We start from the raw sequence: 22,525 nt of genomic DNA, 5'->3' as shown, positions 1-22,525 counted from the left end.
TTCTGTGTGGGCATAAATGTTATTAAATGAAATAGTTTCATGTAATATGTACCAGGCTTTCACACTGAGATATCACTCACTGAATTAATGGCATTTTAACTTAAAGCTCTGAAAAGTTCCAGATAAATGTATTGGAATAGTGACAGAAAATAACTGTTCATCAGATTACTGCGCAGCTATCAAGTACTTATTTCCCCTCAGTCACCTGAACACAGAAAAATACAGGAGAGATCTATTTGTGCTAACAGGGGGCTTTTCATTTCCCTTTGGCAAGCAAAACAAGCCCAAAGCAAGTTGGTCACAATTAAACTGAACTGTCATTCTGAATGCAAACTGCTGAGATTTGGGGTAATACCAAACCTATTTACATGCTGTAGAAATAGCATGGCTTGCAGAGCAATATCCCTATCTTTAGTTTTCACCCTGAATATAACTTCTATGCAGTTTGATAGCACCAAAACAAAAGTAGGGAAGCAAATGAAGCAGTTAAGGTTGAATAGAAATTGGAATCTGACTGACAAGTAAGGGAAATATTTAAGCTACTGTCTCATAATCAGCAGTTTAATTTCATGGTTTTATGGTACATCTAAGCTGCAGGAAACACACATATCCTCTTGCTAAGTTTTAAGTCAGTAGGTAAGGAGTTGGCAGCAGACCCATGCCAGCAGCACTTAGTGTTTAGCAGTTGTCCTGACTCGGGCTGCAGATCCTTCCTGTTGGAGTTAGTTCAAATTTAGATGGCAAGTGTCCACGCTATTCTTCATTCACAATTCTTATTTGTTTGTTTAGCAAAGCATTTAAGAGCATATTGAATACACTGAGAACAGAAGTATGAACTTAAGTGTGTTCAATGTTGGTAAGTCTCATGGGTTCACTAGTATAATAGTTTGGCTCCCCCATTGTTAATAGTGGGAGTATGGCTTTTGTTGGTGACATTTTTTCAGGATTAGATAAAAATCTCAGGTGCTGTCAGGCACCTTAATTTGGAAAAAAGCCTGCCTGGCTTTGGTACATCTACCTGTGTATTTGCTACCAGTAAAGTATAGATATCTCCCTTCTAGCTGCAATGCTGAATGCTCCCGTTCAGTTTAAAAGAAAAAGATTATTCTTTTGTAAGCAGTGTGGAAGAAACTACAAATTTCTTTACTGAGACTTTGTTGGTATATTATTTCTATTTATATACAATATCATTTTTATTATTAGTTTTCAGAAGTAATGTGTTGCTTGTGGGTAAATGGTTATGGGAAGCACATATTTATAGTAGGGATGTGAAGCACAGTGCTCTGAGCTAGGAGAATTCTGGCAAGCTGCTGCTTTTTGAGACAAGGGTGATCTCAGAATATTTGTAGGGTCTTGTTTCAGATGAGCTGCAAGCAAAGCATAATTTAATTATTAAAAATAAAACAGAATCTGATTCTTATTCCAAAGCAGAAAGACAGTTCAAACAGGAAAAAAATAAAATAAAATAAAATAAAATAAAATAAAATAAAATAAAATAAAATAAAATAAAATAAAATAAAATAAAATAAAATATTTCCATTCAGTAGGAGGGAAGAATAATAATAAACAAACTTTTAAAAAGACCAACAGAAGAACAATTTCTGTAGAGGTGCTTAAAACCATTTATATTATACTTAAGTGCCCGGTAAAATTTTCTTTTTCTCACAGACTGTAGTAGGCCTTTCAGAAGGACTTTCTCTATGCAAACTTTTACACATACAATTGGTTGCTGCTCTGTGGGCATGCACATTCATCACTTCCAGGGATTAAAAAAGATTAAGAATAAACTTTCAAGGCTACAGTTTTGGAGCTTATAATTATGTAACATGTAAATGTTGTTATAGGAAGAAAAACCATTTTAATTATATTTGTAGTGTAAGCTTCTTCGATTAAGCTGTTTCTTAGCAGATCTGCCAACATTTTAACCAGAAAATTAAATGAAACTATTGTCCTGTATAATTCCTGAGGGAGGCATGTGTTTAAATATTATACATCAGCTGCATTTTTTTTTTTTTTTATCAGTTTTATTGATAGAACTTCTCTCCATGCTCAGGTGCATGATCAGTTCTAACAAATCTTATTCGCATCTTGAAACTTAATTACCTTTTTGAGATTTCTTACTACACCGTTTTTTGGTTTGTTTTGTTTGTTTTTGATTGTTAGTTTGTTTTGTATTCTGTCTTTTGAGACTTTGACTAATTCTCCACTTTCCTTCTTGCAGTTTCCTAGAAAAGTTATTTATAGTTTTCTGTTGACTTTTCCCTTATCTTGTTTATGTATTAACTCTTACCTTCATATTATTTTATTGAACTCTTCTTATATATGTAGGCTTTGCTTAAAATAATTGCTTAGTATAAATACCCTTTAAAGCAATTGCAAAAATTGTGAGATAATGTGGAGAAACAGACTTTTATTCAAATCTCACCCTGTTTGAATTTAAGAGCAGATTCACATTGGTAAGAAAAAAAAAAAAAAAAAGAGCATATTTACTTTTGTTCTTTCTTGTTAGCTTTTTTATCTAGATTTCAAGTCACACATGATAAGTGTCTAGGACACTGCAAAGTTTTATGGTTTAGAGCCTCTGCAAACAATGTATGTATAACAAGAAATTCTGTTATAAGATCAGAAATTAGATGAAACACGTCAGGGTTCTGTGAAAAGAATTAAAGGGCTGTATGCTTGTGCGATCTCAGTGCAACCCCCACCAGCATAGATAGGAGAATCCTAGGGGAAACCTGTTCATTCAGCATAAAGCAGCCTGTGTGAAAAACCACTATAAGTGCAAAGAGCTAGACATCTTTTCAGCACTGGTCCCTGGTAGTTTGTGCTCTGAGGCAGTGCTTGGCCTTTCATGTACATTATAATGGATGTTAAAGGTAGAAAGTTTTAGGGACTGATTTTTTAAAAAAATAAACTGAATTATTGAAATGAAGAATAATAACTTGGTTTCTTTTCCTTTTTTTTTTTTTTTTTTTCTTTTTTATATTCTTTTTTTTTTTCAAGGTCACAACTTGGGATTGGACACGAGCTGAGAAAACATTTTCAGTCTATGAGATAATGTGCAAAATTTTCAAGGTATGATGAAAAAGTATAAAATAAATTACAATTTTGCCAGACCAGTTGAGAAGCTAGAGAATCCCATGTGACTGCCTTGCAGAAAGACATCAAATCTTGTCCTTATGAATCAATATCATAAGTCCTGAGCTCATTAGATACAGATCCAAAATTCAGAAGAAATGTTTTCAAAAAGAACAACAAAATTGTAAATAAACTGTTTAGTTAGTTAGTTTGTTTGTTTGTTTTGTTTTTAACTGGGAAAATGTTTTATTTCTCTATAGTGCAGTATGTGTTTTCTACTGAAAGAGTTTTATGTCTCTGCTTTACTGGCACAGTCAATCAATACAACTTTTCCTAATTGAGGAATTAAAAGAAATACAGATCAGTTCTATTGCTTTCTAATGTGTTGAAGCAATTCATAATTCCAATGCAAGATTGCACTAAGGCAGACAGCAGAGTCATTAACGTATCAAATACCATTCTAAAATCATTTGTCCTTTTTCTAATTGTTTCAGTTTACCTTAACTATAGGATATGGGAGAGCTAATTAAATGTTTAGAAATCTAAATCAATGAGTAGCAAATTGAATAGACCTGTTACAGTACACTGTATTTATTTTTTTCTGATTTTGTTCAAAATTAATGCATACTTTCTTCTCTCTCTTTTTAAATAATTGAAAAACAATTTTCCAGATGTTCAGCATTTCTAAATCTAAAATGTGAGGGAGAGGGAAGGAAAAAAAAAGAGATGAAAAACTGTCTCTTTCCATTCATCTGAAGTGCTTTCCCATGTTGTATTTTGTAGGTCAAAATTTTTGTAAGAGGTAATTTGGATTTTACTTTCTATCCAGGCAGAGTCTAGTATCAAGAGGTATGAAAAAATATATTTTAAATAAGCGTGTCCCTTTGGGAAGACCTTGTACTGACATACATGGTACATTTTCTAGTTTTTGTAGGTCATATAGGTGCACTCCATTCCTTTAGGAGGCAGACTGCAGATGGAATGACTCAGTAAAATATGGAAGCTTTTTACATCAGAGACTTCAAAAATAAGAAAGCTAATTTTAAATCTGAGTAATAAACCTGTTAGCAATCAGAAATAGCAGAAGCAAAGGCATTCTTATACTATTAGTTTGGACAGGGGATGACTGTGGTTAACTATCAGGTGTGTGCAAACTTTGACTGTCTCAAGTAGGAATAAAATTAACAGGAGCAGTTGCACTCAGGAGGTAATATGAACTACTATACTAACAACACAGTCATTCTTAGTGAGATTTGAATTCTGTTGCTATATGTCTTTTTATTTTAATGGCAGTCTCTGTTTGCTTCAGAAGTTCAGTATGGAAAACAATAAGTACCTAGCACCTTCTCTTAAGATTTAAGCCTGTAGGAGTGAGGACAATTCCTTCTTGTGACTTTATCCAAAGATTTTGTTATTCTATTTGCACCTATGATGTGTACTTTTTCTAATTCAGGATTCTTTCTTCTATTCCTTCTTTCTGCCATCTTACGTTGCTGATACTCTCCTAATTCATTCATTTTTATTCTTTTTTTCTTTTTTCCTCTTCTCCTTTGTCCGATTTGTGTGTACTATTGTAGGGGTTTATTTATGTTTTTTCATTTCAACTTTGTAGAGAAGTTCATTACATAAAAGTAGGGCTTGACAAGTCAACCAGAGCACAGACCATAACACTGTAAAACCTGAATCAACACCTTCCTGGCACAGTAAAGAGTGCAAAGATGCTGTTCTTTCTTATCACTTAGTTCTTCAGACTACTTTAGCTCCCTTAAGCGCCTTCATTCGCAGTCTGTGTTAACATTGGATGATCCAGCAAAGGGACAATTGCTGATTAAGTGATATAACAATATTACTGATGCGTTTACCATGTTATTTGTATTCGGTTGTTTTATTATCTAAGCATGATAACATTCATAAAATCTTGAAGTGTTTGAAACGTTTCTGTTGTTTTTTTTTTTTTGTATTTTTTTTTAATTGGAGAAAAAATCTCTGCAATGAAATTATCAGTATGTTAACATTCATCATCTTCTAGCTTTCTACAGCAGATAGCACAATATTTACCCCTTGCTTCACTAAAAATTAAAGCAAGTAAAACCAGAAAAGAAAAAAAAAAAAAAAAAATAGCTTCCCATTACTATTACTTCACTGAACCTCTGTAGTTACTTACGTCTTTGTTCAGCTTTTCTGCCAGCATCATAAGTGTCCAGATGCATTTTTACAAGACAGATTTTCTCCATGGATATTACCAAAGCAGAGGGAACTTAAAAAATTTAGACTGTTACTTCTTCCCTTCTATCGTATCTCACATTCTACTTTTATTATAAACTTGTTTCCTTGGAGAAAAAATTGGATGTTAAAATCGAAGGCTATATTCACAGATATATATATATATCATAGTAACTTCAGAATCCTGATTAAAAACATTGAGGAAAGAGACCTGGACTCTTCTACTGCAGTGTTCCCTTTTCTACATTCACTGTTCTTCCATTGGAACTACTGAGTTTATGCCATTCTTTTCTGAAATATTGGGAAGATAACACTGTTCTGTGCTTCTCCTTCAGTAGAGATAATCATACATCTCTGGACAGGAAAATATTTAATCAGTTTTGTATAGGAAACTGTTGATCACAGCCTGAACCTCTGATTAACCACCTGAGGCAAGCAATGAGTCAGCTGCAGGAGCACAGGTGAAGGTAATTCAGCTGTGCTATCAGAAGGGGTGGAGCTTGGCTCCACCTCTCCCAGATCTCATTTAAGGGCTGGCTACCACTAAGGCAGGATCTCTTTTTCTGGAGATCTCTCCTTTGTAGAGTTCACTGTGAATCTTTAATATTGGTGAGCATTTTCCATTTATCATGTTATCTTTCTATCACAATATTTTTTTCATGCAAAACATCTGTCTAAACTCTGTTTACCTACTGACTGTATAATTGTATAACTACACAATTGTGTAACTGTACAGATTTGCAGTGGGATATTATCAGTTAATGTATCTTGAGTGGTTTTAGTTCCATATTCCTGTTTAAATTCAAACTGTTCAAGATACTCATTTACTAGGAATAAATATTGCAGTTCACTCCCAATTTGAGTGATACAATCACAATAATACTAATAATAATTTTCTTAACTATTTTTTGTGTGATCACAGTAGTTTTTGGACCAAATACACCACTTAACACTTACCCATACAGTTCCTAGCTCACTTGTTTGAACTTCTCATCAGTTAAGAAGTGATTTCTAATGAGCAGTTTTTATAAGAATGTTCCTGTTGTGGTTTAACCTGGAGAGGAATTAGAAAAAAAAGTAGAGCTCATAGGTTTAGATTAAAAAAAATTGTTTGCTAGGATGGAAAAAATAGAGGGAAATATGAGTAATGACAACTGTGTGTATATACCTACACACATACATTTACAAATTAAGTGATTCACAATGCAATTTTTCACCACCTGCCAGTGCTTAAGATTTTCAATGTATGAATAGGCTGTGGCCCTTGTCAGTTGGCTATAGTGTCAACAGGTAGTCCCATACATACTTTGTTTATTAGTACAGATGCAGCTTCTGTGGATAGGATTTACTTAAAGTAGGAGGACTTGCAAGTGGGCTGTGCTAAATTTCATATGAATTTTCCATGGAGTGAGTGAGACTGCACGCTAGTATTTTCTGTTGCTGTAGCCTGGAAACTTCAGTAAGTGTCCTCTGTACAACAAGGACAGGACTTACTACTGAATCTCTCACCAAACATTTTGTTCCTTCTTCCAGTCCCTAATTCTGTCAAAAATCCTGGTGAATGCCACTAGAAGAATTTTGAGTAAAGAAACTTTCTATCCTAAGTTTATTCTTTCAAATGGTATTGTAGTTTTCATCAGTTAGAGATATTTGAAGTTTCTCTCCATGACAGAAGCACTGAAGTGGAGAATATGAACTGCCTGATCCTACTGAATGCACATTAATATTTCAGATTTTTAGTATGAGAGAATACCACTTCTAGTGACAGTAAAATATTAAATCGCTAAATAAGTATTAATGTCTACCAGCCAGCAAAGGACTTCACCGATTTAGTCATCAGGAAGGCAATATGTGTTAAATAAAATTGAGAACCATGGCAAAGGTTTTCCTCATACTTGCCTGTATCCATATTGTGTGTTCTCCTTTGCATTAATTCCGAAGTCTTCTCATGAACTGTGTGTGAAACTGAGATGCCATTTTCAATTTCTGCAATTCTCTCAACCTCAAGGCAGGACCTCGTACATCTCAATCAGTGATTAAGGTGTCATGTGGTTTAAAACTTGTGGATTCAATTTATTAAAGTCCTTTTGGTAAATCTGTTTTGTTATTTCTGTAATCTTTTTTTGTGTGTGTATGTGTGTCACATTACAAGGAAAAGAAAGGAGACATAACCTAAGGACAGCAAAAAGTTATTGTTAATCTCATTAGAACCTTCTGAATATTAAAAAAAAAAAAAAAAAAAAAAAAAGAGAAGATTTTAAAAAAAAAAACATTATTTTGACTTTTCAAAATAGTTTTTCTGACATCAAATCATAAAATGATCTCTTATAACCTAATTCAGTATTTGAACTCTAGATAGGTAGTGAAAAAGTAACGTAAAACAAAGACAAATCACATTTGAATACTAGAATAGTAATATAATGCAATCTGAAGTAGTGGATAATAAAGAAGATTCTATGAAAAGACCTCAAAGGACCTAGTAAAAATATGTATAAGTGTAAAAAATTTTCATGTTCTCTATTTTGGGGGAGACAATTTAATTTGTCATGCAATTACTAAAACAGGAGAGGTACAATAATCACATTTTAATTATATTGCATTAAATTATTCATTATGCCTCAGTAGTGGTAACATAGCAGTGGGCTGCGCTTGATGGGAAAAGAACATTATTGAAGATACAAATAATTTAGATCTGGTGGAAAGATACATAAATTGGTAGGCATAAGAATTAATTTATTAAAAATACTATGTGTTGTTTTTTTTTTATTATGGGTTCAAGTACCTTAAGAGGAAGAATAAAGAGCTCTGAAGAACTCATTCATCCTAAAACAATAAAGATAAAATAGGAGAAAAAGCAGGAATTAAATCTAGGGAAGTTCAAATTAGGAAGAAGTCAGAAATTTTAACATCTTATGATTAATCAATGGAATGAAATGCTGCAAGAAAAAACTTTTTTTTTTTTTTTTCTGTACTGTCAGCTGTATTCAATCTGATACTATGGGATACCAACAGCACAAAGACGAAAATCTTATATATATTAAATAAGTCTTCATGCAAGATAATCTGATTATATCACTTCTGACATTAAACTGTATCAATGAGTCATTTTCGGCAGAATCAGTGGTAGGGTTTGCCATGAATATATATTGTTAATTTATTCTGGAAGACGCTTGTTTCACCTGTTGCTTTATGGTGACAAGTAAAGCCCCTTTGGTAGTCAAATAATTCCAATGGTGGTATTGGTCAAGACTTCAAAAACTGAACCCAGAAGATACTTATATCACTGGATTTAGGAATAGGCAGATGGCATTGGCTTCTGTAATTCAAAGCTTGTTGAATTGAATCTGTATTTTTGTAACTCCTCTATTACTTTTTTAATATGCAGTCAAATTATGTACAACTTTTGAGTATGCTTGTGTGTGTTTTTTTAGGTAACTTGTAAAGAACAGTAGAAAATGCTACATTTACCATTTACTTAAAGCATGTTTGCTTTGTTTACTTGAGTTACTGATATTCCTCAGCATAATCCAAGCATCTCCTCGTAATTGGGAGAAAATGCTTTCTATCATTCAGTCATTCCCCTCTGTCTTAAGTGTGTCATGCGAAAACATTCAAAAATGTACAATAAACAGCATATTTTATTTAGCACTAAACAGGAACCATATTCAGGTGTCAGGTCAGATCTGAAATGAAATGTGAGAGTAATTATGAATGACAGTCTATGTTGGCAGTGTGTCAGGATGGTGAATCATTCATTCCCATCAGTGCAGCTATACTTTTCTCACTACAGTATTAATCAGGACCAGGCATGCCATTTGTTCCTCATTTTTAGCTGTTACTGTGTAAATTGCTTAAATACAATTATGTTAATTTTCCCATTTAAAGGTCCTCTAATTTTGTTCTTCATCCCCATAAAGGCACGTAATAGCCAGCCTTCGTCCTTGCAAAATGCAAGTTGTGTTTTGCAGAGAAAAATAATTTATATTATTGCTTCAAATATTGTTTCTAGGAAAAGGATGTATAAAGCATAAGAGACATAGAAAATGCTAGATAAATTTTAAAATCATAGAATCATAGAATTGTTTAGGTTGGAAAAGACCTTAAAGATCAGGCCCAATTATAGTACCCTAACCCTAACAACCCTCTGCTAAATCATGTCCCTGAGCACTACATCCAAATGGTTTTTAAGCACATTCCCCCACCTCCCTGGGGACCCTATTCCAGTGTGGATGCCAGTATACTCAAATATTTAAAGTATCGATATATAAATGTAATTTGCTCTGTGACTAATGCTTACATGCTGATATGATTCCAATAAAGCACTTTACGCAAACTCATGCATAGGTGGCATAAGTTATGAGTGCCTTTAACGAATACTAAATCTAGGGAACATCTCATTTTTATCCAGGGCTCAGCAAGTCCTGTCTGTTCTTGGAAGAAAGACCCTGCTGAGGGTTTCAGTTCTAAGTAATTGAAGTGATTTTAAGTCCTGCTGCTCTAAAGGTAGATGTGTTTAATGTCTCCAGAGAAATGAGGTTCTGTTCCCACTCTAACTTATTTTGGTATAAGATAACAGTAGAAATAATAAATGTTCCCCTTGTCCACTGGTATTAAGACCATCATAAAGTTGACTTTAATTATACAATAAGGAAAAATGTCAGGTGCTAGTATCACTCAGTACTAAAATAGAACTACTGAAGCTGCTGAATTGCTATCACTGGGTTCTTTTAAGCTTACGGGGCTGTGTAGCTGCTCCTTCCTTGAACTGAGATGTGCTCCAGATAAACATGTTTCTTACCTGATCTTCCATGTTTTCTGTGATTTTTCTTTGTCACTGTATATAGTGATGGAATCCTTTTTTGATTTGCCTCTTTTGAAAGCAAAAAATTTTATTAGTTGTATGACAACTGCTGCCGTATCAGGCCTTGTTTATTTGGTTCAGGGAAAAAAAAGATATTTTAAATATAAAACTTTTAAGTAAGGCTTTTTCTGTTTCCCTTTAACTTTAGAAGGGTAAATGTTCTTTGTTTTTAAAGGAGGTATTTGGGTTTTTAATAAATAATATTAAGATAGCATAAACCGTTTCTTCTTCAGAAAACGGAGTAAACTGAGGTGGGTTGGGGCTGCCACTGTTAGAGTGATCCTGCTTCATAGGAGGAATAACAAGATAAGGGCATGGAATAAAAGAAAAAGAATAACAGATACAGAACAGATACTTAAATGATTCTTGGAAACTGTCTGCTCGTTAAAGACACCAACTTTTCCATCTAAGTAATTGCTTTTTACTGCCTATTTATGAGACCCACAGGGGTGTTACAACATCCGTGTGGTGTAAAGTCAACTTTTAACTTCTAACATAAGGCAAAAGGAATGATGAAAGAGAATGAAAATTAAGTGTGAAAGAAAAATAATGAATGAGCATACCCTACAAAAGCAAGTGTATGTTTTACATCCTAGTTGCTGTTCAAGATTTATCAAAAGTTTGAGTGCTGATCTAGTCTGAGCAGGGCACTTTTCAGGATCTGTGATGCATTTTAGTGTTTTCTTCACTATGTTCTGACACATCCGTTTTTGCAGGCTTTTTTTTTTTTTTTTTTTTAGCATTTTTCTTCAGTGTGTCATTTTTCTCTTGTCTGGTCCTCTTTCTGGTCACAATCCTTAATTGAGTTTATTCCAGAAACACAGAAACACTTTCCATTGTGGTTAAACCTTCCTAACTGACTATTGTGATAATTAAATTTATTGCAAGACATTGGAGTTTTATTATGTAAAGAACAAAGCTTCATAGACCTTCACACAACAGTGATTATATTGTATTTTTCACTAGATCTGTGCTCTGTTCATCATGTGAAATAGATTGTTTCTGTCTCAGGGACAACTAATTGCTATTTGCTTTGGTGCAAAGTCTGCATGCTACTTACTCTCAATAGGCAGAACCAACATTGAAAATAGAGTTATTAATTGTGTAACTATTTTCTATTTGCAGCCTTATTATCGAATCTTCTTTTTCATAGACTGCAAAGGCTTCACTGGAAAGTATTAGAATAGGGTACTTTCTTTGCCCCTAAAGATGAATCTCTTTCTTTAATGACAACTTTTGAAAATTGTCCTCCTATGGTATTAAAGTAAACACATTTGGTAGTGGATATTATTACAGAAGAAACAGATGTAATTATGGCCCTAACTCAGGGGGAGCCTATATTCAGATTCATGTTCTGATTCAAGTGAATCTTTGAAATTGCATTATCAAAGAATCATAGAATCACAAGGTTGGAAAGGACCTACAAGATCATTTAGTCCAACCGTCCTCCTACTACCGTAGTTGCAATCTTATCCTTTAATCAGGAAGAATAGGAAATTAATTTTACATTTGTGTTTACTACTGTACCTAGTAGGTTACAGGGAATTAACATTTTATTTCTGCTAAGCAATCAGACAGATCTTTCTAATGGAAATTTAATTGAAACTAAAACTTATCCTGTATTCATAATTATTTTTCCCCATTCAGAATGCATATCCTCATAAAATTTTAATGATGAAAAACATGATGCCCTGTTTTAGGTTAGCTGGCATTCTGTGGCTATTTAAACAAACAATTTTATGCAACTGCAACATTTTTCTGTATATTTTTGACATGAAAATTCAGAAGGGTCCAGAAAAGATGACATGTTTGTATATGCTTGCATGGAAGTGACGTGGGGTGTTTTTTATTTGATTAATGAGTATTTTTTGGAGGAGTATCTCTTTTATTCCCTTTGGACTGAATCAGTTTCCTGCTGCCTGTAAATGCTATTAGAACTATCACCATAGCAACTAATGGTGATGCCTGAAAAGAGTGTTCCCAAAGTTTCAGATGAAGAAATAGATCATTAGAATCCCTTAGAAAGGAGTTTTGTTTATGTAGATGGAGATAATAAATGTAAAATAATCAGTGTTCTGATGCTAGTGCCAGCAGGTGTAAAGACATAATGTGATCATTTTTTACAGTCATCTTAATGTTATTGCACACTTGATCTGATGGGAGAGAGTTCTATAGGACAGATTTCTTTTTGTTTTGGGACTGTCTAAAGTAGTCAAAAAAGGAAGCAGGGTTTTTCAGCTCTGCATTATTAAGAATTATAATCAGTATTACAAACATTTTACCTTACTTTAAAAGAGAAAATAAAATATATCAAGGTCTGTTGTCTGTGTATAGAACTCTGTTTTGAATGGTTTTGAATTTTTGGCTCATGTCAAAAATTTTTGCTGGTGTATACAGTTCCACTTCCTAATTACTTTGGACATTATGACATTATATACATATATGTGTATGTATATGTATACATATACATACATATATATGTGTATGTATATATATATCCTGTATTTAACAGGAGAACCAGTGCTTAAGATTTCTCAAATAAGTCCTTCTGGGTAAAGGTCCTACATGGAACACATGAACATAGTTTTGTTTAATCCTTCACAAACCATTGTAGAATAGAACAATTGGGCTTGGTTGCAGTCAGAGCTCAGGGTCTCTTACGTCTTAGTGGATTTAACAAATAGCCCAAATATGAGTATTCATTGTATCCATCATACATAAAATGAAAAGATACATGTAATCAAAAAAGAAGTACTGATATTTCTGGAGAGTATTTCAAAGAGGAAGAAAATTCTCTTGCTGTAGAGAAAGTGATGTCACTGCTTAGTGATAAAGAGGCATTCTGCCTTAATTTGAAAGGACCTGCCTAATGAGCCATGCTGAGTTCCCTTAGACAAATTTATTACTCTCACTTAACATGGACATCATTATTAATTAGGCAAGCAGGAGTCATACCATCCTGTCAGCAGAGATGCTGGATTACCCTGAAGCTGGGTATAAGCCAAAGACTTTTCTCACCACTCATTCTTCAGCAGGGCTGCTTTCCTTCCAGTAGGAAATTAGCATACTGCTACAAGCTTTCTGACTGTTCATCTTCAGAAAGTCTGTATTAATTCACATTGAGAACAACGGGACAAATGGTACAGCTGATCATTACCAGTATGAAAGATGGCTCAAAAATAAGATGAAATTAGCTGTTGGCTATAATTGACTTGTGAGTGATAATAAAAATACGGGGTCAAAATACAAAGTTGTAACTACATTTAAACTGATAGAGCATTATTTTATATTTAACTAAAGTAACTATTCTGTAAAAGTCAATTAGCATGATTTCTGCTTAAGCTACGCCTATTTTTAAGGTCACTGGTAGGTTCATCTAATACTTGCAGGGAGTTTTGGGTAATTTCCTGAGACAAAATTTCACTTTAAATTCCTACCTTTCCTAGGACTTTTGAATAGCTGTTTTTAAAATTTGTTTACTTACTGTTTCGTACAGTAACCTACACTATAAGTGAAAATAGAGTTAAATCTGTGACTTGGTATATAGACTCCACTTTTTACACTCCTGAGCACAAATAAAAACCTAAAGAAAAGTCTTAAAAGCAAAAAGGAGTAGAAGCGGTACTAAAGAGAGCCTTGCAGGGACATCAAATTCTTTTTACAAACAGAAGAAAATACTACTAAAGAGGAAGTTATTATCTCATCTGTATGGAGACATATCATTGTAAGTGAAATTATGCCATTCAAATATATTTGATTGGATTTAGTTTTCACTGTTATCATTTTTACCATACAGTTAGTGTGTCCATGACAAGGGATATCAAAATCACAAGTACATTCAGATCATCAGATTAGAACTAATTAAAATATATATTTGTTTTGGAAGATTGTCATGCATTTTGGTTTGTTTCCCTTTTTTCAATTCAAATAAAAGATAAATTCCCATAATGTTTCAGATAATTTTCCCGTGTTATTTTCTGGTATGAGGAAATTTTCTTTTTTATTTTATTTTTCATCTTTTTTTATAGCTTTGCTCTGTTTTGTTAATATGTACATTGTGTGTAATTTGTCACAGTCTGATGTAGTGGTTGAAATAATAATACTAATAATACTAATAACCTTTTTTGTAAGCTACTGAGCTACCTTGTGTAGATTAGATCTTCTATAAATGCTGTATTTTCTCATGTTCATGTGTAAATAGCAAAAGCATGGGTTAATATTCCAGATCCATTTTATCTCTCTTTTTCCTACTTAATCACTAGGATTAATGAAATGCTCAGCAGGATCTAGTACAGTTATTGCTATCAATATTAGTAATAACATGCACAGGCTTTTATTTAATCACTTGAAAAGACTTTTCCAAGGTTCTTGCACTTTCAAACACATTTTAACAGAGTCTCAATAAAACTTTTAACACTTTCATTTTCATTTTATAAAAGAGCACAACTCTTTTACATAGCCAGCATATTCATACTAGGGAGAAAAAACAAAACAAAACAGAAAAAAAAAACACCTCAAACAAAAAACAGCAGTAAAAATCTAAAAGTCTAACAGCATAATTTAAAAGAGTCAAACCTTAACTTTGCCCAGCAAAGCAGAGACATAGAGATATGCTTTCTGGAACCTGGCACTGTAATTCCTCCCATTTAAAATCAGGGTCTGTTGCTTCAGTTGCTTGAAGTGACAGCAATTCTTGTAATCCCACATAGTGCTGTAGCATTGTTTCAAAATATGAACAGTTGAATTACTCACATTTTTTTCTCTATTGCCTCTTGTCAAGAATAAGTGGAAATGAATTCAAAATATTTTTAGTTTCGTCTGAAATTGCAGGTATGGAGAATTAAATCTTTCCCTGCAAACTACATTTGCCTTACACATTAGTTTTGTTAAACTCTGTCCTGAATAGGTCTATTTGATTATGGCCCAATAAGCATATCAATGAGGTGTAGTTCTGGGACTGTGATTAATTTAAGACTCCACTAAAGACCTATTAGCTGAGAAGTATTGTTACTCTGTATGAAGTGGCTGTACTTCCTTGGAAGAAGGAAGCTGGATTGGCCATCACCTTCATTCAGCCAGTCCCTCCTGATAGAGTTGCAGTTGGACTTGATGATCTTTGAGGTCTTTTCCAACCTGAGTAGTTCTATGAGTTAATATTGCCAGGTACTAGATGGTATGTTTTATGTCGATGCACATTTTCACAAGATTAAACATTTGTCGTAGTGATTCTGTTCTGTATACTTCAAGGCTGAGCAGGCAGTACAACAGAGTTGTCATTGTTATCAACCCAGACATTATGACCTGCATTTTGAATGCTGGCCAAAACCTACTGTAATCAGAATTGACAGATAAGCATTTTCCATAGGAGACAGACTTATTTAGCTACATCTAACAAGTTTGCTTCCATAGCCCTCTGAATGCAAGTGAATAGTCTGTATTTATTTTCTATATGCTGTTTTTAAAATCAAAAGGCCTATTTTCATACTGTTTTTTCTATCCTTCTATCCATTACTTAATGCTGTTAAGGTGCTTAGCTTAGGAATTGATGGAAGATAAGTAACAAAGGAGATCATTGCTTCACAGCAGTTGATCATTTTAAATTCTAAACAACTCAGTTTTGTCATAGTGATTTAAAAGTGAGGCTGTATTGCCTTCACAGCTGTTTTTTCTAGACACTAAAAGAATTCTGAACCATCAGCACCCAGGAATAGATGCTGTCCTAACCTTCTTGAGTAGGTCTGTCACTTGAATGAAAAGGAGGAAGGTAGTGCTCAAGTGTAATAATTTATCACAGAGATTCCTGTTTTGTATGTTTTCGTTCTCTGCCAGTTTGATGTCCTGGTAGTCTCCACCAGGTTTGCTTGAACATTACAAGGCTTGTATTACTAGTTATGGTCCCTTTGGTCTGTTCAAGTTGTGATGACCAGATGGCGATGCTATCCTGGGAGTCTTTTGCTGATCTCAGTTATGACCTCTGCCACAGGATAACATGTAAAAATTTCACCCAAGCTACATGTAACCAAATTTTCAGAACTGTTTGCAAGGACAGCTGGTGAGCCTGTGGATCATGACAGATGCTTTGCTGTAGTAGGGACAACATTAATTAAAACATTTTCTGCAAGGATATTTTTCACAAGGACAAATTACATGATAGAATTTTAGCATAAATTATCCTCTATCAGGAAAAGAAAAACCTTTGAAAAACATTTAAGATATATTTTCTGATTAACCTGATTATTCTTTGATTTGCTAGCAATCATTAAATGTCATATATTTCTGCAATCAGACATTCACTGTATGCTATTGTATTGAAAGTAAAGCCAAAAGTAACTTCCTTATCCAGCTCCAAAGCTAGCAAACTAATCCCTGGCAGCCAACATAGTCTCTGCTGGTAATATATAGCCATATAAAAATTTTGCACTGGGTATTTAAACCATCAAAAATATGGATTTATTTTCTCTAGCCTCCATAGGTAAAGAAGGACAGATAGACTTTTTAGATACTTAAATAAATTCCTTGCTTCCTTTGGCCAGCCTTTCAAACTAGGATGGGAGAGTCACACCGGTTAAAGAAACTGATCTTTTCGTTCTCACATGAATAGAAAGTGGTTGCCTTTTGTATTATTTATTTAATTTGAAGACATTTATGTTTCTGACAATTTGTTAAAAATAGTGAATTTTATGCCAGATATACTATGTTGTTCTGTACCATCCTGAATATTAGAATCCTGTTTAAAATTATTTCTGGTGCCCATGCTTAGGCTACATTTGGGTCATATTTGCAATAAAAGAAGTATTTCTTGATGTATGCCAGATTATATAACTTCAGGTTTTCATCAGGACAGTGATCTACTGGACCGGCGGAAACATTGTTTTGGTGTCCAATCTGAATCTGGAGAAGATCTTTACTTTTCCGTGGAATTAGAGTCTGACCTAGCACTATGGGAAAAAGCATTCCAGACAGCAACTTTTTTAGAAGTTGAACGGATACAGGTGAGAACAACTGCCTTGATGATTATCTTCGGGTACATTAACAGTTTATGACAAAATAAAGACTTAAATGAATAAATTCTCTGTCCTTATGGAACTCTCAAATCATTATTACTGGAAGAAAAAAAAAAAAAAAAAAATCTGAGGAAAACAAATCACAAAAATTATGATTAAGAACTTATAATCCTAGTGGATATCTTAACATTCCCAGCATTGAAAATAATGTGGATTGAACAGGTTTTGACAACAATTGAAGTTGCCATAAGTTCTGTATGCACTCCTACAAAATGATTAGTGTATTACCCTGTTAAAACATTGGCTAATACTCAATTTGCATGCTATCATTTTTTGCATCCTCATGTTAACACAAGCTTTGACAGTTGTTTTGGCTTTTTAAATTATTTTTATTTAGACATATTGTTAGCTCTAAATATATATATATACTACATATACTATATATATATAATATATATATAATATATATTTATATATATATATTCTTATGACCCATCAGCCAATATTGCAGATGGACTGAGCTAATTAATGCGAATTACCTTTGCTGGAGTAGGAATCTGTGAAGGTTCCATTTGTATCTTTCGAAGTTGATGTACTCTCCTACCATTCACAGGAACTAGTCTTACCTTGTGAGCTCTGGTTGTTGTGCAAATGTAGTTTTTTTTGTATAAGATTTTCAATGGCACATACCTCTGCTACTAAATATTTAAGATGCTTTGTCTATCCTGTAAAACTATCAGAAATGTTGTTCACAGAAAGCCTGCTGTGCCATCAATAAAAGAAGATACGGCAATTTACTAAAATAACCTTTAACCCAGAATTCACTTCATATTTATTTGTCTCTGATACTGAATCATTCTGTAGCATTCCTAGCTCAGGTATGAGAACTTCATTTATTCAACATTTCTCCCATCTCCCAAAAAGAGATTCTCTAAAAGACTTAACCTCAGATTTTTAACTTTTTTCACTGTTGATGTTCAGAGTAGCAGTTAAGAGGTCAAGATATTTATTTCCCAAGTCTAAGTGATTACAGCACTTTTGAAAAAGTGGACAAACAACCACCTTGTGATTGATTATTACTGTGGAACATGCATTTATAATTCCAGCTCTTTCTTGCTTCTCTTTCTGTATCCCAGTTTGGAAATGAAAGAAAACAAAATGTTGTGTTTTTTTTTTTTTTTTTTTAAATAATATAACCTGCCTTGGTTCCCCTATTTTCTTTCAGCAAACTGTTGCTGCTTTTATCCATCAATTTCCAGATGAATATGAATCCTGGTTTGAATAACCAGTGATATAATTTGTCTCAGGAAAGAACTTTCATTGCTCTGAGAGGAAAAAAGAAGTGAGCAGGTTCAAATGAAGGCATCAACTGTAAATGTTTCCTAAAGTTCTGTTTTATGCAGTTATCTTCATATAAATATTCATATTTCATGTGAATGATAGTCCACCTGTGTGCAGGTTTGTTGTACTATGAAATCATGTAATTTTGAGAATGTAACTGCTGTTTAAAACAACCATTTAAAATTATTCAAATGTTTTGCATATTATGTTACAATCATGCAAATAATGACAGAGTTTCTCAACTAATACAAATTGGAATTAACCTCTACTGAGTTTAAACAAGACTCAAATTTTATATATATCTAAAGAATATATAGCAAATACAAATATTTAAAAAATGCCTCACTAGAAATATGTATAAATTCTACTTAAGCCTAATTCGTGGCTTTTGCCAGATATCTATCTAAAACATGAGTTAGGCCAACAGATACTTTTTTTTGTTGCTGTTGTGTTGGTTTTTTTTTTTTTTTTGTTTGTTTGTTTGTTTGTTTGTTTTGCAGAAAGAATAAAGCTGATAATAATTTGGCAATAATTTGTTATATGGCACTATACTGTGTGTCATCATAATGTGTTATAGTCACTCTTTAGTTTTATTTAGAGTAGCAAAAGTAACTGATAGCTTTTTATAATTAACTATTTAAAAATTATTAAAAAGTTAAACTGGAGATCCTTTTTCCTATCTAACAGCTTTATGAAGAATGATGAAACTGAAATATATATATAATGAAGTGCAATTCTATGATTGTCAAGTTCACGTAAAGTTCCTACTATTTATGCTAAATTTTTCACCACATCCATCAACATTTTTTTTCTTTGCTGTTTTGATTTGTATTGTATTTGCTTGTGACCCAATGTAAAGATTATTATGTAAGCTGCTTTGTAGTACCATGCTTTATTTCTTTGTCTCCTCTGAAGGTGAAGTTTGAGTCATGACTTATATCTTGGACTTATTGTCTGGTTTCTCTTTGCTTCAGGTATAGCTTATACTAGGCTTACAGTTTATCATTCTTTCCATAAGTTAAACTGGATGTTACTGAGGAAGTAGAGTCTCCTTCAGCCCCTGATCTGCTGAATTATTCATAAACTCAACTTAAAATACTGTATTGTATGAAAGAACAAGAAATGAATGCTGGATTATTTTCCGCTATCTTTTGAGAGGGGGGGTGCTTCTGTTTAATATTTTTTTTTTTTTTTTTTTGTGACCTTTATGTGAAAAAGCAGTTATCAAAGCCAAACTTTCACAATATTTTTTACCAGTCACTCTTAAAGTTACATGATAAATATATGCAAACTTCTTAATTATAAAGTCTCCAAGGATTAATTACTTCATACAATCAGCCACTCCATTAGTAGCCTGCACTTTATGATGTACTTTCTTGCTGTAGTTGCCCATGTTGTGCTGAACTAGGCATTTCTCCACAAGCTGTGTGTTGTTTTGCAGAAAGAGCCTACAGCCTGGGAACTGGGTAGCTTTTTCAGTGCAACACTGTGCCCAGGCTGAGAAGTCCAGCTTCTCATAAATCTTCTCAGTGAAGCATACTTGCTCAGGCACAGAGCTATGCTTAAGCAATGTTGTTCTAGATGTAGCTGTGCCAGCTCAGTGTGTATCGTAGACTGCTGCTGCCGAGGGGGATGTCAGATGAATTACACAGCGATACATATTTTGAATCTGAGATAATGTCTCCTTGCCAAATTTCTATTTTAAGTAAAGGCTGTGTCTGTTCTAGATAACTTGGAGGTCTACAAATGAAAATGTAGTTGTTTCACATATCCTGTAAGAAGTTAGCAAAATGATTCTGCAAAATTATTTGGCTTTGCATGCAGAAATTGAACATTTTTGCATGTGAGAATTTGTTAAGTGGTAAATCACTCTGAAATATGTTACTTTCTATTGATGAATGCTCTTCTTCTACTAATGAGATGTTTGCAAAGGCAGTAACATCTCCTTTTCTAACAACAATGATTTAGAATCAAAGTTTATATTTTCATAATGGTTTTTTTGCTATGGCTGCTCATTACAATAAATAAAAATAAACCCCACAATTTTATGTGCTGTCATAAATACAGATACCATATGACTGTGACAAAGCAGAGTTACATCACTGACTTTGTGGTTAACAATTATCATTTTTTTAAATGCATTTATAATTATAATGATTAAGTGCATCCCTGTACTGTCTGAAGTCAGATTTTATACAGCTAGTGAAATACATAACATTTTTTCAGTGTTGTAAGGAAATAGACCAGTCACTTTTCTACCTCCACTGTAACTGAGAAATCTTCAATTTCCTAGAGGACATTTATAGCTTTCACACCTTTGGTGGGTCACCTGATAGCATATGACTTTCTGTTACTCAGCAGCAAATTGGCCTATTTACACACAAATTGGTTTGTTGTGTTGTTGTTGTTTTTCCCAGATGCTAATTTTGAGATATAATTGCAATAAAACAACGGAAGTCTGGTCCTAGAAGAAGTTAAAGAAATATGTTCTGTGGTAACTGCCTTCTTTGATTTTTTTTTATTTACAGTGCAAGACATATGCCTGCGTTTTGGAAAGCCATCTCATGGGGCTTACCATTGACTTCAGCACAGGCTTTGTCTGTTTTGATGCTGCAACAAAGGTAAAGATCTAAAATTTCTATCCATTGTGGTACTATTAACTCCTAATTTCTCACACTTTAAGGTAAACAGTACATCCTTAAAATGGAACATTTTTTTTTATTTTTTTATTTTTTTTACTCATGCAACAGACCATTTCGTGTCAACTCTCAACTCTTGTGCTTTAGTTTAGATTTGGATGTGATTTCTAAATGATAAGAGAATTTGTATTCTGTAACGTGTGTTATCTTGATGATCTGTCAAATCCATCATTAACCACCTCTCGTCTCATGCTAATCTTCAAAGCTCCCGACAGCATTCAGAGAAAAGCTGCATGTTGTGGCAGGAGTTATTTCCCCTAAAAAAAAATATTTTCTGTTTTTTGAAAGTTACTCTTACCTCCTAGTTTTACTTCTGTCTTTTCCAGTTGCACTGTCTATGTTTTCTCTGTATTTCTTGCTTGTGCTTTTGCCTGGTAAAAAGTTTTGCCTTAATGCTTGCTAGTTTTCTTTTAAAAATAGGTTTCCTTCCAGAATGGAGGGAGAAACCAATGATTGTAAAGCTCAGGCTTCAATACACAGAGAATCCTAATGTTTTCAAGGTTGATTTTGTTTACCTTTGATACAGAAAAAAAGGCAACCGGAATGCACAGTGGAAGATAAAGGCATTGTGTTAAACATACATGCTCTGCTAGCATGCATACCAGAGAGTTGACAAATGCTAATCCATTTTCATGAGCTCCTAAATAGGAGAAGCATTACCTCCATTATTTTACTTTACTGTGACTGTGGCAGGTGTAGGTTGTGTCTTGGCTCCTAATGTTCTTCAACAGTATTGTTATATGCGTATAAAATAGAACAGAAAGTGTTTAGTCACATGAAGTAGAAGTGTTGTTTCTCCACCTAACGAATGAGTTCAAAATTTCTTTGCAAATAAAGAATTGTGAAAAACAAAACAGGAAAAAAATGGAAATCAGTCAGTAGAACAAGTAAAAGATGAATTAAATTTAAACTGTTATCAATATTTTATGAATACATCTTAATTTTGTAAGTTAACATTATACGAGTGTCCTAGGAACTACCGTGAAATGTTGTACTGTTCATGAATGATTGCATCCAGTTGTGTATAGATTGCATAAATTTTTACAATGAGTATTTTCAAATACAGTGCAAACTGTTGTCTTTCTTAAGTCCCTGTAGTGGAAAAATTGTGTTCAGTCACAGATTTCATCGTTCCTAAAATAAATAGAAATTCCCCAAGTAAATAAAACTTATGAATAAATTGGCTACCAATAGCAGTTATGATTCTTTTGCCACCTGCTCACTTCTATTATTTTTCCATTACTCATGAAATTCAGCTTCTCCTTTTTCTGTTAGCACTGAACTTTAAGGCATATTCTATAGACTCCAGAGTTCAGTGT

At 33.5% G+C, this 22,525-nt stretch overlaps 1 protein-coding gene across 3 annotated transcripts in view; it reads left to right on the top strand.

Annotated features, from left to right (window-relative positions):
• SNTG1 (syntrophin gamma 1) overlaps positions 1-22,525 on the top strand; it is a 301,816-nt gene that overhangs the window by 256,461 nt on the left and 22,830 nt on the right. For all 3 annotated transcript variants that reach the window (XM_072328347.1, XM_072328348.1, XM_072328349.1), the window contains 3 exons: positions 3,004-3,075; positions 17,002-17,154; positions 21,036-21,128. In XM_072328347.1, the coding sequence (XP_072184448.1) occupies positions 3,004-3,075; positions 17,002-17,154; positions 21,036-21,128 (318 nt within the window). The remainder of the gene's footprint in view (positions 1-3,003; positions 3,076-17,001; positions 17,155-21,035; positions 21,129-22,525) is intronic.

This window comes from Excalfactoria chinensis, chromosome 2 (assembly GCF_039878825.1).
Source record: "Excalfactoria chinensis isolate bCotChi1 chromosome 2, bCotChi1.hap2, whole genome shotgun sequence".
Classification (NCBI taxonomy): Eukaryota; Metazoa; Chordata; class Aves; order Galliformes; family Phasianidae; genus Excalfactoria; species Excalfactoria chinensis.
This window is presented reverse-complemented; position numbering and strand designations above follow the sequence as displayed.